Source organism: Culex quinquefasciatus, chromosome 2 (assembly GCF_015732765.1).
Source record: "Culex quinquefasciatus strain JHB chromosome 2, VPISU_Cqui_1.0_pri_paternal, whole genome shotgun sequence".
NCBI classification, from domain to species: domain Eukaryota; kingdom Metazoa; phylum Arthropoda; class Insecta; order Diptera; family Culicidae; genus Culex; species Culex quinquefasciatus.
Window position 1 is genome coordinate 107,502,458 of NC_051862.1, and position 17,569 is coordinate 107,520,026.

The 17,569-nt window shown below is 48.5% G+C and overlaps 1 protein-coding gene across 1 annotated transcript; it reads left to right on the top strand.

Annotated features, from left to right (window-relative positions):
* The first annotated feature begins 942 nt into the window (after window positions 1-942).
* LOC6042162 lies at window positions 943-2,054 on the top strand. Its single transcript, XM_001851258.2, has 2 exons — window positions 943-1,309; window positions 1,369-2,054. Exons 1-2 carry the CDS (start codon window positions 943-945, stop codon window positions 1,731-1,733), a joined length of 732 nt encoding a protein of 243 aa, XP_001851310.2. The 3' UTR covers window positions 1,734-2,054.
* The last annotated feature ends 15,515 nt before the right edge of the window (window positions 2,055-17,569 follow it).

Genomic DNA, 17,569 nt, shown 5'->3' on the forward strand with positions numbered 1-17,569 from the left:
GGAATCCGTCCACCGGTGGACGGATTGCCTTCCAATGTTAGCGAAAAAGTCGGATTACTGGACAAGGACGCAAGAGGAATCTGTCCGCAAGAGGAATATTTCCACCGGTGGACAGACCTCACTTTCCGAAGATCTTTTCGATTCCAGCCTTGGGCCGGACTGGCCGGAACGATAACATCGCCGCATCACAGGTGTGCGACGGGGTTCGCTGAACCTCCCGTCCTTTCGTATTATTTTTATCACCATCTGCGATGGATCCCTCGTCCCTACCAAGAACGCGTTCCGGACTCCCTACCAAGTACGCGTTCTGGACTCGACCACCCTCAAACTGGTAAAACTGATTCTTGATTAAGCTTATCTGTAACTAACCTTTTTTTTTAGGTCAACTCGGACATTCCCGGAATCCCGGAAAAAAACATCCGGACGCTACCTGGCAGCCGCGTTGAAGCTGTACACGATTAATCTGGAAGATCTGAAGCTGGTGGGATGTCAGACGAGTGCGCATCGGTTCCACAAGGTCGTGTGGAGTCTGCTGGATTTTGGTACGGCCACGACCACGAACCCGAACGGAGTCATTGTCGGTGGTTGCGAAGGTGGCGTCATCCAGGTTTACAGCGCTTCGAAGCTGTTGGCCGGGGAGAACGCGCTGATGGTCCAGCAGGTCAAACACAACGGAGCGGTGCGCAGTATGGACTTCAATCCGTACCAGAATTAACTGCTTGCCTCGGGAGCGTCGAGGTCGGAAATCTACAACTGGAATCTGAACAACACGGCGGCGTCGATGACCCCAGCAACGAAGGCGCAACCGTTTGAGGATGTTCAGGGTCTCGCGTGAACTCACAGAAATGACTCAGCCATGGCGGATTGGGAGCGGAGCCGGTCCAAATTTGTACTACGAGGCGGGCGGCCACCGTGCAGCAGCGACAACACCACAGCGAAGAAATGTACCAAAAACCTGGCAGCAGTACGGCGCGCAAGAAATCCTACCAAACCTCGCTGATCCGGTGTCTGGACTTTCTGGATCGTGATCGGGTACGCCGACGGGCGGCTCGAGTTCTGGGACGGCACCACCGGCAACTTGAAGGTAAGCTCGTAGATCTCAAGTCGTGTTGGCAGCTAACTGAGGTGCGTTTGTTTCAGGGCATTCACGAGACGGAGTACACCCGCAAGAACGGGGTCACCAACATCAAGCTGACCGGGGACAAGGTGATGGCGGCCCGGCTCAGCGACCGCATCGACTTCCTGCGGCTCAAAACGTACACCAAAGGTCGGCAGATCGACTGGGGATTTACCTCCGCGTACCGGCGCAGTAAGTTTTATCAACTCAATCGTCCAAGGATCAATTTTAACAACTTCCAAAATTTCCAGCGCACATTCTCACCGGTTCGGCGGGTAGCTTAAGCATGTTCCAGCAGCCGAACGGTCCGGCCAGAGTTCATCACGCCTCGGAGGAGGAGCTCCGCGGCATCCAGGTGTTTCACCAGCAAGGGCACCAGAACCGGAACCGTCATGACCGGCAGCATGGACCACACGGTGTAGTTGTCGTGAAGGAGAGTCACCAGCTGCAGTTTACGCTGCACGGTCACCTCGTGTCGTGGCCCGTTCGAGCCGCCGAATCCCAGCTGGATGTGACCTCGACCGATGACTACCGCAAGATGCGCGAGTACGAGCAGGAAACGTTCCTGAGCATGGTCAAGCAGGTCAAGAACGCCGGAGCAACACTCGCAATCTAACAGAGGGGATTCGACGACGAGGCGAACAAATTACTGCTGCAGCAAAAACTGCCTTGCGTTCCCTGTCCCCTTCTGTGGTTCCGAAATCGTACTGATCCCCATCGCCACCAGCGGCAGAATCGTGCCTCGCTTGGGCTAAACTACACAGAGGAAGTGGAACTGGTAACCGGAACTCGCCTGTTGTCGTCATCGTGCTTCCGGCCTTTGGCACCGAACCTAAAAATCGGCGGAGTCACGCGATCCTGCCCGGTGCATTAACTCCAAAATCCATACTTTTTATAATTGTTTGAGTTTTTAGAGTGAAAATAATAAAATAAAAATAGCGCCGTGTTGATAATTTATTTTAAACTTAGTTTTCATTTAAATCCCAAAAGAGAAATCCAAAAGCGCCCGAAGGTAGGCAATCTCTTAACCTGTGAAATATTTCCCCAGCTCGAACTCGGCAAACCATGAAAATCATGATTTTGCCAGTTCGACCCACTTTACCAAAAAAAGTGTTATCCGAGTTGAACTCCAAAAATCATGATAATTACCATTTTTTTGGTTTTATTTGGTAAGCGTGTAGCTGCCTCTTTTATTACACTGTGAAAATATCCAGGATTACTACACAAAAGTGTGTAATCCTACTTGAACCTACTGCCCAGTCCACTCAATCGGAATTCAGTTCGGTTGTTGCGTTTGAAACGGAATACTTAAACGATTCGAATTTAATTCCGATTGAGTTGACTGGGTAGTACCACGGGTATGAATTTTCAAGTAATTTCAATATGGCGACTTGTATCAGGAGAAAGTGAGGCATTTTCGCTAGTTCTAACTGTTCTGTGTTTATTTATGTTATTTATGTTATTTATGTTATTTATGTTATTTATGTTATTTATGTTATTTATGTTATTTATGTTATTTATGTTATTTATGTTATTTATGTTATTTATGTTATTTATGTTATTTATGTTATTTATGTTATTTATGTTATTTATGTTATTTATGTTATTTATGTTATTTATGTTATTTATGTTATTTATGTTATTTATGTTATTTATGTTATAATGTCCGTCCAAAAGAGGTGATGCAATAAACTTTTTTTGTTCCAATTTTCGAACAAATCAGCAACAATTACAAGTTTGATAGTCAAACTATACTTAAAAGCTAGTTTTGTTATTTGATTTTGCAAAACCTTTTGCCTCTTGGTGGCACTTTGTATTAGTATGTGTGTGGTCGATGTTTGCGGACGTGCACGCAGAACACAGAACAGTAAGAACTAGCGAAAATGCCACACCTTCTTCTGATACAAGTCGCCATTTTGAAATTACTTGAATATTCATACCCGTGGTACTACCCAGTCAACTCAATCGGAATTAAATTCGAATCGTTTAAGTATTCCGTTTCAAACGCAACAACCGAACTGAATTCCGTTTTAGAATTCCGATTGAGTGGACTGAGCAGTAGGTTCAAGTAGGATTACACACTTTTGTGTAATCATAGTTGAACTAAAAAAAGTTTAATGCTGTTACTCGGTGAAGCAATAACTTTGCCCTGGCACGAAATAGCAGAGCTGTTTCTGTAAGAATCCTGCTAGATATGTTTGGCACCAGCATAACAAATGGAGAGCTCACGCACTCTAGCACTCCATTTGTTTTGCTGGTGGGTACCAAATTTAACCTCAATGTTTTTCGTGTACGTTCACGCAATACATGCGCACGTAGATAACTCTATAAACAGGGCAACTACCACCACGCAGCGCCACCAGCGTAAAAGAGCATTCTTTTATTACGTAACGCAGTTGGTGGTGTGGGTTGAGGGGGTGGGAGGTTCGAACGAGTTAAGTATTTTTTTGAAATTTGTATTAACATTTTAAACGAAGGGCGAGGGGGTCAAAAAACCCAAATTTTAGCGTTACGTAATAAAAGAAGTGTACCTAAATGAGCAGGCATTCGTTGGTTGGTTTCTAGCCGAGTTCTAACAAGTTTCCATTTTCTTATAGAATTCTAACATAAATGTAGTGACATTCTAGCAGGATTCATACAGAACCAGCTCTGATAAAATATGTCGTGCCTGGGCAAAGTTATTGCTTCACCGAGTAACAGCATTAAACTTTATTTAGTTCAACTAAAATTCAACTTTAGTTATTTATCAACCACACCAACAACTGCGTTACGTAATAAAAGAATGCTCTTTTACGCTGCGTGGTGGTATAGCTGCCTCGTTTATTACACTGTGAAAATATCCAGGATTACTACACAAAAGTGTGTAAACACAAAAGTGTGAATATGGCGACTTGCGTCAGGAGAAAGTGAGGCATTTTCGCTAGTTCTAACTGTTCTGTGTTCTGCGTGCACGTCCGCAAACATCGACCACACACATACTAATACAAAGCGCCACCAAGAGGCAAAAGGTAATTACGAATATATTTGGCACTTTCGTTTCGGTTTTGCAAAAACAAATAACAAAACTAACTTTTAAGTATAGTCTGATTCAAACTTTGTTGCTGATTTGTTCGAAAATCAATATGGCAACTTGTATCAGAAGAAAGTGAGGCATTTTCGCTAGTTTTAACTGTTCTGTGATCTGCGTGCACATCCGCAAACATCGACCACACACATACTAATACAAAGCGCCACCAAGAGGCAAAAGGTAATTACGAATATTTTTGGCACTTTCGTTTCGGTTTTGCAAAACAAATAACAACACTAACTTTTAAGTATAGTTTGTCTCAAACTTTGTTGCTGATTTGTTCGAAAATTTGATCAAAAAATAATAAGTTTTTTTGCAGCACCTCTTTTGAACGGACATTTTTGTTGCCACCTTTTGGTTCCTTAGATTAGCAATAGATATTTTCACAGTGTAATAAACAGGGCAGCTACCACCACGCAGCGCCACACTGAAAGCCCGACCATGGTCATTTTAAAAACATGGCTCTTTGGTAAAAGTAAACGCAAATATTGAGTTGAGGTTCAAGTAGGATTACACACTTTTGTGTAATCATAGTTGAACTAAAAAAAGTGTAATGCTGTTACTCGGTGAAGCAATAACGTTGCCCAGGCACGAAATATTTTAGCAGAGCTGGTTCTGTAAGAATCCTGCTAGAACGGTGGATCATTTTTGCTAGAATGCTGTAAGAATATCCAGCTCTGTGAGAACTCTGCTAGAATTCTATAAGAAAATGGAAACTGTGTTAGAACTCGGCTAGAAACCAGCCAACGAATGCCTGCTCATTTATGTACACTTCTTTTATTACGTAACGCAAAAATTTGGATTTTTTGACCCCCTCGCCCTTCGTTTAAAATGTCCATACAAATTTCAAAAAAAAAAACTTAACTCGTTCGAATCCCCCACCCTCTCAACCCACACCAACAACTGCGTTACGTAATAAAAGAAAGAAAGTGAGGCATTTTCGCTAGTTCTAACTGTTCTGTGTTTTGCGTGCACGTCCGCAAACATCGACCACACACATACTAATACAAAGCGCCACCAAGAGGCAAAAGGTAATTACGAATATGTTTGGCACTTTAACAAAACTAACTTTCAAGTATAGTTGACTGTTAAACTTGTAATTGTTGCTGATTTGTTCGAACATTTGATCAAAAAAGTTTTTTTGCAGCACCTCTTTTTGACGGACATTTCTGTTGCCACCTTTTGGTTCCTTGGATTAATTATGGATATTTTCATAGTGTAATAGTGAGTTATCTAAGCCCGAGCTCACGCACACTAGCACTCCATCTGTTTTGCTGGCGGGTACAAAATTTAACCTCACTTTTTTCGTGTACGTTCACGCAATACATGCGCACGTAGATAACTCTATAAACATGGCAGCTACCACCACGGAGCGCCACCAGCGTAAAAGAGCATTATTTTATTACGTAACGCAGTTAGTGGTGTGGGTTGAGGGGGTGGGAGGTTCGAACGAGTTAAGTATTTTTTTGAAATTTGTATGGACATTTTAAACGAAGGGCGAGGGGGTCAAACAATCCAAATTTTAGCGTTACGTAATAAAAGAAGTGTACCTAAATGAGCAGGCATTCGTTGGTTGGTTTCTAGCCGAGTTCTAACACAGTTTCCATTTTCTTATAGATACATAAATGTAGTGACATTCTAGCAGGATTCTTACAGAACCAGCTCTGCTAAAATATTTCGTGCCTGGGCAACGTTATTGCTTCACCGAGTAACAGCATTAAACTTTTTTTAGTTCAACTAAAGATCAACTTTAGTTATTTATCAACCCACACCAACAACTGCGTTACGTAATAAAAGAATGCTCTTTTACGCTGCGTCCCACTCAGCGCGCTCCGTTTGAATTCCGTTTAGAATTCCGCTTGAGCGAAAAAAGTTCGATTCGAATTCTAAACAGTGTTCGTTTTAGATTCTAAACCGCATTCCGTTTCAAACGCAACAACCGGTTCCGTTTGAGTTTTCGCCGCAAATCGGTTCAAGCGGAATTCAAACGGAATCGAAACGGTATTGACGGGTTGTTTTTGACTGATTCTTTTTCTTCTTCTTGTTTTTGCTTGTTGGTTTTCTTTTTTTGTTTTGGTTGAATCCAAAGTTAATTTGAATTCAACCAGAGAGGTTGTTTTATTTTTCTTAAAATTTCTCGTTAAATTAAACACCCACCCGAAACCAACCCCCCAGTCCTCACATTTTTTATTTTCCATTAATAATAAACAAAAAAAACTCCCCCGGGACAATCCGTAACGGCGTCATTCTTGGTGGCACCGGTCAACACTTCGGATTATTGCCACTGCCATCGACGTGCAGCTCCATTAGGTTGACCAAATCGAAGCGGACCAAGTGTATTGCTTGTTGGCAACTGGGCCGGGCTCAGCGGAACAAACTGGCTGTACTGCGTCGGGAACTAGATGTTGGAACCTGCCTGCAGGAAACATTGTGAATCGGCGGTGGCACCATCCGGTTGTACGTCTGGTACGGCACATGCGTCACCAACACGGCCGACCGCCCGGAGATATCGCCCTGGGTGGCATCCTGCGGGGGCAGCAAATCTCCCGGTGAACTTTCCAAGACGAGCTGGGTTGATGCTGCCGGTAGACCGGTGCTCCCCACAACGAAGACGACGAGTTTCCTCCCACGACGCAGGTTGGCGTGTTTTTGGCGTGAGCTTGAGGCGGGACGGCTACTTCGGTTGCTTCCGACATGCTGCCTTCAACTTTCCATCATGCGCATGTTGGCTGCGGACGCGGACGATGCCGACGAAGGCATGTACATGGTGGACGATTCCCGCTTGTGGCCAATAGTGGTGCAAGGACGATTCAGGGGATGCTCGTACTTGATAGCATGATGCTATCGCCCACCGTCACACAGGCCGTCGACGTGGACGCCACCGCCGTGCTCTTATTCTGTCCCACCAATGACGAAGTTGATGAGTGATGAATGTTGGACGACGACGAAAAATCTTGATGGTGGTGGAATAGCTAGTACCTCCTGTCGTTTGGCACTTGTTCGTCAAGGACATTCCACGGCTGCTTCCGGCACCGCAAATGCTCGTTGACGCGTGCTACTTGGACTTCTTTACATCCAGCAACTCGTCCTTGCTGTCCGAAATCGTAATGACCGCTGTCGGTGAGGGCATATCGTGGATTGTAATTGTCTGCTGTTTGTGGTCGCCGTAACTTTCGCTGCTACCGTTCAAGTTGCAGAACGATCATGTTGCTGGCACCGCTTCCGTACGACGAGGATGGCGGATGATGAATTTGAACATTTTCCGAGGCCAACTCTTCCGACCCATCGACGATTCTAGCGATTGGTAGAGATGGTGGCCACCGTCGTGGTACTGTTGTCACATCGATCCTGCTGCTGTTGAAGTTTGTAGCGTTCTCTGAATGTTGAGGTGCGGCTTCGGGTAGATCTCCTCCACGTTCAGGAACAGCACCGAATCGACAATCAGCGAGTGCGGCCTGTCTGCTGCGACCACGATAGCACGATCGCTATCTACCAACCCTCGCTCTGGGTCCAGGCAACGTTTGATTGAATGCACCGTCACCGGCACCCCCACTACTTGCTTGGTCATGCTGGACATGATTTGGTAGCCGGGTGGGCAGAGAATGCTCGACATGAGCTTATGCTAGAAGGCATCTGGTCTGGTACTGGCCGGCAACGTTACGACCCCGGTTGATCTGGTAGAGGCAGTCACGTCTTGTCAGACATCTTGGGTTGGGCCACGTTCACGGAACATTAGCTGCAGCTGGTTGTTGAACGTAATGGTCATATTCTCGGTGGCGTTCGGGACAAAGTTCTTCCCCAAGGTGGCGATCGTTGATTGTACGCTGTGGTTGTACGTGGTAATCATCGAATCCTTTTCCGGCTCCTGCTCTTCCTGCTTCCTACACGGCCCTAAATGAGAAGGATATATTTAGATTCTAATAAAAAAATTCAAGCTATTGAATTCTTACCTATCCGAATAAATTTTTTTTCATCTTGTTAGGTTCCTGAAGTAGCTTTGGATACGTTTAAGGAATTAATGTACTCCATGCAGTTGAACTCGTCGCAACGCAGAAAAAGAAAAAGAAATAAAACAAGTAATTAGAAAAGTGTAGTTATCTAAAATTCAAGAACCTAAAATTCCCTTAATCAAGATTTCCCAAAATAAACCATACATACCATACCAATCAGCATAGCGCACCAGGTACGCGTGCTGTAGCAAGAAGACGCTTCCATCTTTCTCGGTCTTGTGCTGCTACTCTCCAATTTCCCAGGTTACAGATCTTCCGGATATCACCATTCACTTGGTCTCCCCACCGTGCGCGCGGTTTCCTGCTCTTCTGCCTGTTCCACCAGCTGGTTCAGCGCGGTCAAATAGCAGTCTGACAGGCTGGCTTTCGTCCATTCGGGCGACATGGCCGGCCCACCTGAGCCTCCCGATCTTCGCCTGGGTGGCGATGGTCGGTTCTTCAAGAAACGCGTGCAGTTCGTGGTTCATGCGTCGTCGCCACACTCCGTCAGACACCTGCACTCCACCGTAGATCGTTCGCAGCACCTTCCGTTCGAAAACTCCAAGGGCACGTTCGTCCTCTTGCCGCATCGTCCAGGTCTCGTGGCCATAGAGGACTACCGGTCTAATAAGTGTTTTGTACATCGTCAGCTTCGTGCGGCGTTGCACCCGATCCGAAGTGAGGGTCTTCCGTAATCCGAAGTACGCACGATTCCCAGCAAAAATACGAGTCCGGATCTCTTTGCTGGTGTCGTTGTCGGCGGTTACCAGCGATCCCAAGTACACGAACTCGCTCACCTCCTCCAACTCATCATCATCCACAGCTAGAGGGGTGAGACTTGGGGGGCCGACGTCCCTCGAGCCCCTTCCTCTCATGTACTTTGTTTTCGTCGTATTCATGCCAAGTCCTACACGTCTTGCTTGTACCTTCAGTCGGGTGTTGACATCTTTCACCGTCTCCAGGTTTCTTGCTACAATGTCGATGTCATCGGCAAAAGCAAGCAGCTGGTAGGACTTGTTCATGATCGTGCCACTCGTTTCGATGCCCGCCCTTCGAATGATGCCCTCAAGAACGATGTTAAAAAGCGCACAGGATAAGCCATCACCTTGCCGCAGCCCTCGGCGTGATCCAAAGGGTTCCGCTAAATCCCCCGAAACACGCACGTGACACATCACACCATCCAAGGTAGCCTTGATCAGTCGAGTCAGTTTATCCGGAAACCCGTTCTCGTTGTTGATAATTGGGGTGCACCGGGTAGCGAAATAGCCCAGTGTCCCGACTAGCCAACCACAAATAACAAATACAGCGAATTCTGAATGTAGTGCCAAATTTATTCGCGCGATTACATGCTTCGATTCATCGTTCTAGATCTGCCTCTTGGTCTCTGAAGCCTAAAACCTACGCCAACCTCTTTCTATTCATCTTCTTATTACTAGTGCACTACTCACACACGCGATGGGCCCATCACTTCTTCTTTGCACAGTCCTCGCTCAGCTCGACGCGCTGCCTGCTCATCGTGCGCGCGTGACGTAACACGCCTTACGACAACCCTGGCGGGTGGGCTGTTGACCGACGAGCCGTTGCGATGCGCGTGCCTCCTCTCCAATGCGCCGGCGTCTGATCTCCGACGCTTTCCCGCCGCGTCCCCACGCGTGCCTCGCGAACCGAAAGCTCCTCTCCGGACTGCCGGCCTTCCGCACGTCCAACCCCGAGCGCCGAAACTCCAATGACTCAAGTGTCCCAAAACGCCCTGCAGAAAGACACACATCAGCACGCTACCTCTTGTTGTGGTTTGTTTTTGCTCCAACTTACCCCGATCTGATTTGGGGGCGTTGTTTTGTTTTCTTTCGCGCTCGGCCTGCTCGGCCGCCTCGAAGTCGCTCGTCTGGGAAATGGACATGTGTGAGATTCGTCACCATGCGATCTTCTTTGGTTTCTTACCGGCAGAATCAGGACTTGTTTGCGTCCTCGGTTTGTGCTCGTCTTGCCGGTGCTTTCTTGAGACTGGCTCGCTGTTGAAGAATGTGGCGTTAGAGCAGTATTACGGCGTGCTGTGAGTTCACTTACTCGACGACAGGCTGATCAGGCTGACCGCCCTCCGTGCCTGATTGATCGTACGTCCCGTTCTGTGCGTCCTCAAGCTGTCGAGCCCACTTGTCGTCCTCCCGTTCGTGCCTTGGGGCGCCGAGCCGTTCCTAAATGCGAAATCTCGTTAGTACGGTGTTCGAGTTCAACTTATGGTCTCTTACTCGATTGGCGATCAGTTGCGGTGGATGCGTTCGCTCGTGGTTCGTCCTACTTTGCCGATTTCGTCGCTAGTTGGTGTTTTCCGCGAACTCGTGCTGGATGATCGGCTTGATACCCGCCTTTGGTCTCTTCCTGCCGTGTCCGATCAAGCCGCTCTAGGGAAAGACGAACGTGTTATTACTGCTCGCTTGTCGGTAAGCCCGGATTGTTTACCGCTGACAACACCCTACACCTCCGGTCCTAGTGCCAGCAGTCGGCTCCGGTGCTTGCGGATTTGTTCTGCGGCGGCGTCGACTTGATTTCGGGCCAAGCTGTTTCGCAACCGTTCCGGGATGTGTGCGCGGTCGGTGGTTCTCGATCTCAGTGGACGCCGCCCTCATGCACACGCGTCGCTCGCCGAACTTTGTTGTGCTCACAGCACGGACGTGCACCTTTGCTTGGGACTCGCAGGCAACTAACTCTCGCTGTCGATCGCCCTGCGATCGAGCCGCGTCTTCTCTCCCCCTCTTTCTTCTTATTTCTTTCCGGAAATAGCATCGAAGTAGGCGGTGATGATCGAGCGCAAGATATTTTGCTGCTGGCATCGAGCTTTCAAGCGGGACTGTGGATCTCCTTTTTCGCTAGCGCTGTGCTTCTTTTGCACGCTTATTCTTATTCTACCCATTTGGAACACAAAATTTCAAAATAAAGCTACTTATATCAGAATTCGCAACGCTCATGTAACATACTCCCACCACAAGGACAGAGTTTTTTGTGGGCAACGAGAGACAGCCCACAAAAAACTCCAAAACACACTTCTTTTGCGAAGCTGCAGAGACTGAGCAGATCTTGGATGCGAGTTGAGTAGACCTCAAGTTTATTCGAAATTAACACAAACTGACGGCCGTGAGCCTCTAGCTCACCAGATCTGATTTCCACCAGGCACAAACTTAACAAACAATACGGCAGCGATTCCTGCCAAACCAGTTGATCTGAGCACCACCCTAAGTGGTAGAAGGTCTCTGCGCTTTCCCTCTCTCTCTCTATCCTCTGCTGTCGTTCCTTGTGGTGACACAAACTTTGATCTTATCTAGGTTTTTAACTACTAAATAGATCATGCGGTAAACATGCATAACAAAACATATTTACACAAATAATTGGCTCATACTTTAGCATTCCCAGGAAAGAGGGCATTTCCTCCCTCAGATCGCTATGAGTCCTGATGAGGGATTTAGGCCGCGCCCCCAGTTCGCGTTGCTTTTGGTTTTGGGTAGGTGTTGTCATAGCGATCCCCAATTGCTCAAATCTTGGATATCTACGTCGTACCCACCCAACCCCGTTACAGTACTTTGGACCTGACCGAGCACCTGCATGTTCGCGTCAGACACCAGTCCAAGTCTGAGAAGGTTTGTTCCGATTGCTCGTGTTTGTTTCGTGCTGTTCTGCTTCGCTGGTAGCTGGTGTAGCTCATTTCTTGCTTTGACGTGGTCCAGGTGTGGCCGTTCGGCAGCGATGTGCCCGCGAAGTGTTTCGCGTTGGTGTTGTCCTCCGCGGGCTGCTTTGCCGTTTATCTAACCGCAGTTTGTCCCGTTCTGCAAACGGTTTTCCACATCGTGGGCTTTGTTTAAGTCGTCTGTTTTCATAGCTTAGTGTACCCGATGGTTATCTCCCGACCCGCCCGGTTCTGATAAACGGTTTGCGTGGTTCCCTTTCTGGGGCTCAGTCTTGCAAGCAGTGCTTGCGTTCGGGGGTTCCGCAGAGTGTCTGGTCCTGTTTCCGGTTTTGCTGCTGTCGAGTCACCCGCTTCGAGTTGATCAGGCTCGTCTTTCTGCTTCTCGGCAAACTCCAACTGCTTGTACCCGGTACCGTTGTCCATCTGCTTACTGCTTGGTCCGCCGCCACGCCGCTTCGCATGCTTGTGGTGTCACGTTCGGTTGTTGCCGCAGAGCTTGCTGCGACGTTGGGATTTGGTTTCCGCTTCGCGTGTTTCGATGAATCCCACATGGTTCGTTGTTGGCAGCCCCGGTGCTGGCTGTCTGCATAGCTTGTTTAAGTTAATCTGCTTTGATGTCCTTCGCGTGATACTGTCCGCGTTTACCGCTGGACACGTCTTCTAGGGTGTACAGGTTCACCCCCTTTATCTCGCGAACGACAGCTGGGACGAATTTGGGGTCAAGCTTTTGGTTTACTTGGTCTACTTTCGATGAACGGTTGAAGGATCTTCTCCAGACGAGGTCGCCTATCTTAAAAGACACCGCTCTGGTCCGCATGTTGTAGCGTTGCTTCGTTTTCTCGTGATTATTTTTGATGCGCTTTACAATGAAGTCCTGGATACGTTTGATCGCCGACAGCCGCAAGTCTTGTGCCACCTTCGGATCGTCCGGTGTGTTGAGGTCTTGCTGCGTGTAGAGGTCCGTGTGTAACAGCAGATCACGGCCAAAGTTTGCGAAGTGCGGGCTTACCCCTGTGACGTCATGCTTTGCGCTGTTAATGGCCGCAACGATTCCTTGGAGATTTTCATCCCACGCACGGTGATCTTCATCCAATAATGCTCGAATCCCGGTGACCAGGACGCGATTCACTCGTTCCGCGTTGTTCACCATCGGGCAGTAGAAGGCCGTCTTCATGTGGGTGATCTTGTGCCTCGCCAACATCGCTTTGAACACCGACGAGACAAATTGCTTGCCGTTGTCCGACAAGATGATCCTCGGCCGCGAGAACTTGAGAAAGACGTTCTGTTCCAGGAACTCTACCATCTTCACCGAATCGGCCGATCGCATCGGGTGTGCGATCACGTACTTGGTCACCCAATCTACTATCACCAGCATTACGGTGTTTCCGCTGCGAGATCGTGTGAAGGGCCCGACGAAGTCAATAGAAACCAGCTCCCACGGCAATCTGGCTGGTTTGGCTCCTCCCATGTTCGGCATCATTGTCGTGTTTGGTGCTTTGCTTGCCTTGCACGTTGTGCAGCTTCGCACGTAAACCGCAACGTCTTCCATCATCTTCGGCCAGTAGAAGTTTCTCTGGATTTTCTGCCAGGTCTTGCAAAAGCCCAAATGTGCTGCTGACGCACAATCGTGGAAGCGCTGAATCACCGCCGTTCGTTCTTCCAGCGGAACTACCTTCTTCCAGCGATGCGACATGACTCCTACCTCCTCCTTGATCAGACAGTTCTTGAAAAGCTCATCGTTGATGATTCGAAAGTCTGGGAACTTGTCCGGATCTTTCTTGACGTTCTTCACTAACTTGAGATACCACGGATCTTGTATCGTGCTGAGCACGAAGACTAGTGCTGCTACAATCCGCGACAGCGCGTCTGGAACCACGTTTATGCTGCCCTTGCGGTACTGGATGTCGCAGTCAAAGGCATTTAATCGCAGAATCCAGCGACTCATGAGAGCTGTGGGGTTTTTCATGGATCTCAAGTAGGTGAGCGCTGAGTGATCGCAGTGTACAGTGAACCGTACTCCCTCAATGTACCCGCGAAACTTCTCGATCGCTCTGATGACGGCCAAGCACTCTCGCTCGGTCACCGAATACTTCCGTTCCGATGACGACAGCTTTTGTGAGAAATAACAGATTGGGTGCTCTTCGCCGTTCACCTCCTGGGTCAAAACTGCTCCAATTGCTACGTCACTCGCGTCGCAGGCTACCGAGAATGGCTTGCTGTAGTCTGGCATTGCAAGAACTGGCGCGGATACCAGCGCCGCTTTGAGCTTGAGGAAAGATTCTTCTGCTTGTGGCGTCCATTTGAATTTGACTTTGGCTTTGGTAAGTTCCGTGAGCGGAACGGCCAGACGCGAGAAGTCCGCAATAAAGCGACGGTACCAGTTGCAAACACCCAGAAACCGTTGAACATCCTTCCTGCACGTCGGCACCGGAAACTGCACGATGCAGTTGATCTTCTCTTCGTCAACCGTCCATCCTTGCTCATTTAACACATATCCCAAGTACTTTATCTCCCTCCTACAGAACTGAGACTTTTCCTCGGATATGGTAAAGTTGGCTTCGCGTAACCGCTTTGAAACTTCTTCCAGCAGGTCCATGTGCTCCTCAAATGTCCTTGAACAGATAACGACGTCATCGAGGTAGTGGAATACGTGTGGTTCCAGGTCTGCGAACAGATGGGTCATCAGTCTCGCCAGCGCCTGACTCGCTGTACACAGACCAAAAGGCACCACTTTGAATTGGAAATGACCCCTGGATGGCACGGTGAAGGCCGTCAGCGGCCTGGAATCCTCTTGGAGCGGCAGCTGCCAGAAAGCGTCCTTTAGATCTATTGACGAGATGAACTCACACCCACTGAGGTTGTTCATTATAGATGCAATCTGCGGGATCGGGAAGCCCTCGTTGACCATGATCGAGTTCAGATGTCGAGCGTCCAAGCAGACGCGATATTGGCCGGTCTTCTTCTTGACTGCCACGAGCGGGTTGTTCCAGGGCGAAAATTTGGCTTCTTCGATTACATCTAGCTCGAGCATGCGGTCAATCTCCTTGTTAACTTCCTGTAGGACGTAGTGGGACATCGGGTAATGTCTCTGCTTTTTGGCTGGTGCGTTGCCCACGTCTATTCGGTGCTCGTATAGTTGTGTTCTGCCTAGTTTTCCTCTTTCTGCTTTTGGGTAGTTTGCAATCGTCTTCTCCAGCCGGGTTATCTGCTCCCGTGTTAGCGGTTTGGTTGCCCCTTGCGGTTCCTTAAACTGTAACGAATCTTCCAACGAGCAGCACACCGCTTTTACACCAAACTTCTCCCAAAAGTTCATCCCTAGAATGACGCAATCTGGAAGACTGGGCACGAGAAGCATCGGCAGTGTGTCGTTTCGGTTGTTGTAGACAATCGGTAATCTCACGTAGTTCTTGATTGTGTGTGGCGTCCCGTCAGCAGTTTTGATTCCTCCTTCTACTGTTCCTTTACGCAGACCTAGATGTTCGACGAGATCGACGGAGCTTCCGCCTAAGAGCGAGCAGTTGGCCCCGCTGTCTAGCAGCGCCTTTAGTTTCTTGCCGAGCACACTTATTATCGCATGCGGCCTGTTGTCCTCTTTTGAGTTGACTATGATCGAATTAAGGTTGCTGATGTTGGGGATGTCGGAGGGGTTGCTGCATGCTAGCGGAGATCCATTCCCCTCTGCTGTTGGTTCCCCGCTGGACTGTTTTCCGACTCTTGTAAACAGTCGGGACAGTTCCTTAGCGAGTACCCTTTCCTACCACAGCGATAACAGAACATCATGACTTGCTGCTTGTCGCAGTCCATGAATCTGTGTCCTTCTGCATCACAGTTCCAGCAAATCGCTACCTGTGACGCTCGGTTCTCTGTTGATGACCTTGCCGCTTGCTGCTGATCTTGGTAGTGAGGGTTCTGCTGTTGTTGTTGATGTTGCTGCTGTTGTGGTTGCTGATGTTGTCCGTTGTTTGTTTGGTAAGCTCGAAATTCCTTCTTGTCGAATCGCATCCTTAGCGCGTTAACCTGCTCGGTTAGTAATTTGATTCGTTCGTCTTCTTCGACGTCCTCTTCTTGGCACCGCTGGTCTTGCTGGCTGGGATCGACTCTTGTCATTCGATCTGGTTGTTGTCGTTCTTCAGTTTCTACCACATTTACGCGACCGAATCGCTGAGATTGATTGTGGAATCGGGAACCGCGCTGTGTCGACTGTGGCGTGCTCAGCGTTGGCTCTAGCAGTGCACTCCGAGGTAAGACTACACGTCTTTGACCATCCTGCATCTTCTTGAGCTCATCGAACTCCTTGCAGGCTTGCACCAGCATGTCCATGCTTGCCATTCGATTGGCCGCTGCAATCGGCGCGTAGATGTCGTTCATGTTTTTCTTTAAGATGAACATCATCTCTGTTTCACTCATCGGCGGTTGGGAGTTCTGGAACAGCGTTGAGATGTCTTGGAAGAACTTGCTGAAAGACTCACTCTCTCCTTGTAAGCGATGGTATGCTTCTACCCTGATGGCAAACGCGTGACTAGCCGGAAGGAACTCTCGCCTGATCAAGATTTTGAATGCCTCCCACGAGAAAAGATCGCCACTTAAGTATGCGTTCCCATACCAAGTTAGCGCATCGTCCTGCAGCAGATGTTTGATGTTTTTCAAAAGCAAGCCTTCTGGTATTTCCTCTGAAAGTGCAAATATTTCAACCCGATGGAGAAACGTGTTGAGTGACGTCGCGTCCTTTTCTCCTTTGTAGCGAAACGGCCAGTTGTGAATCGCTTTGTAGGGTCTCTCTTCGAACTGCCAACGCTGTTGTTGTTGATACTGCTGCTGCTGGTACTGTTGTTGTTGAAACTGTTGCTGCTGGTACTGTTGTTGTTGGTGCTGTTCGTATTGCATTTGCTGTTGTCGTTGTTGTTCGTTCATTCTCATCCAGTTCAACAATTCGTCCCTCCAGCGATAGTTTCGTTCGTTCACCCTTTCTTGATCTCCGTTTGCACCTGATGCTTGACCAGCGCCCGGATCACCGCCTTGATTGTTGTTAAGCCCTGCTCCAGCACCTCCTCTAAAGCTATCTGCTTGTCCTCCGTCCTGTCCCGTCGTTGGTCTTCCAGAAAGCCCTGTCGATTGGCTTCCGTTTGCGCCGCCTGTTCCAGTTGTTTGACCTCCGTAGGAACCGGTTGATTGACCATTGGAGAGTCCAGCTGTCCGGCCTCCGTAGAAACCAGCTGCTAGACCTGCATGGAATCCAGTTGCGCGACCACCGTATGAACCCGCTTGAGCTCCGTTCCGTCCCAGTGAAAGACCTCCGGAAAATCCGGGTCCTTGACCTCCGAGCAAACCATCAGCTAGATTTCCCAGAAAACCGGCGCCTTGGCCGCTTTGCAGTCCAGTTTGGTGGCTGTTTAGTGGCTGTCCTAGACCATGGTTCGGCTGCCCTCCAAGATGGCTTTGACCAGTGCTTATTCCCGTTCCATGTCTATTGTTGTTTACAGTCCCTTGTCCTCCATTCTGGTGTTCGTTGTAACCCGGAAGGCGTTCTGAAATGTTTAGCAAATCTCCGTTATCGTTTCCCAGGTTATCTGGTTGTCGCGATGGTTCTGGATTTCTGGGTGTGGTGTTTTGGTTCAACAGATTGTTCCACGCCATGTTGAAGCCTCGGTTTCCCGATTGGTTGGTCGACGATTGCGTCGATGATAGGAAGTTGCTACTTGGGCCCGGCGGGTTACCGT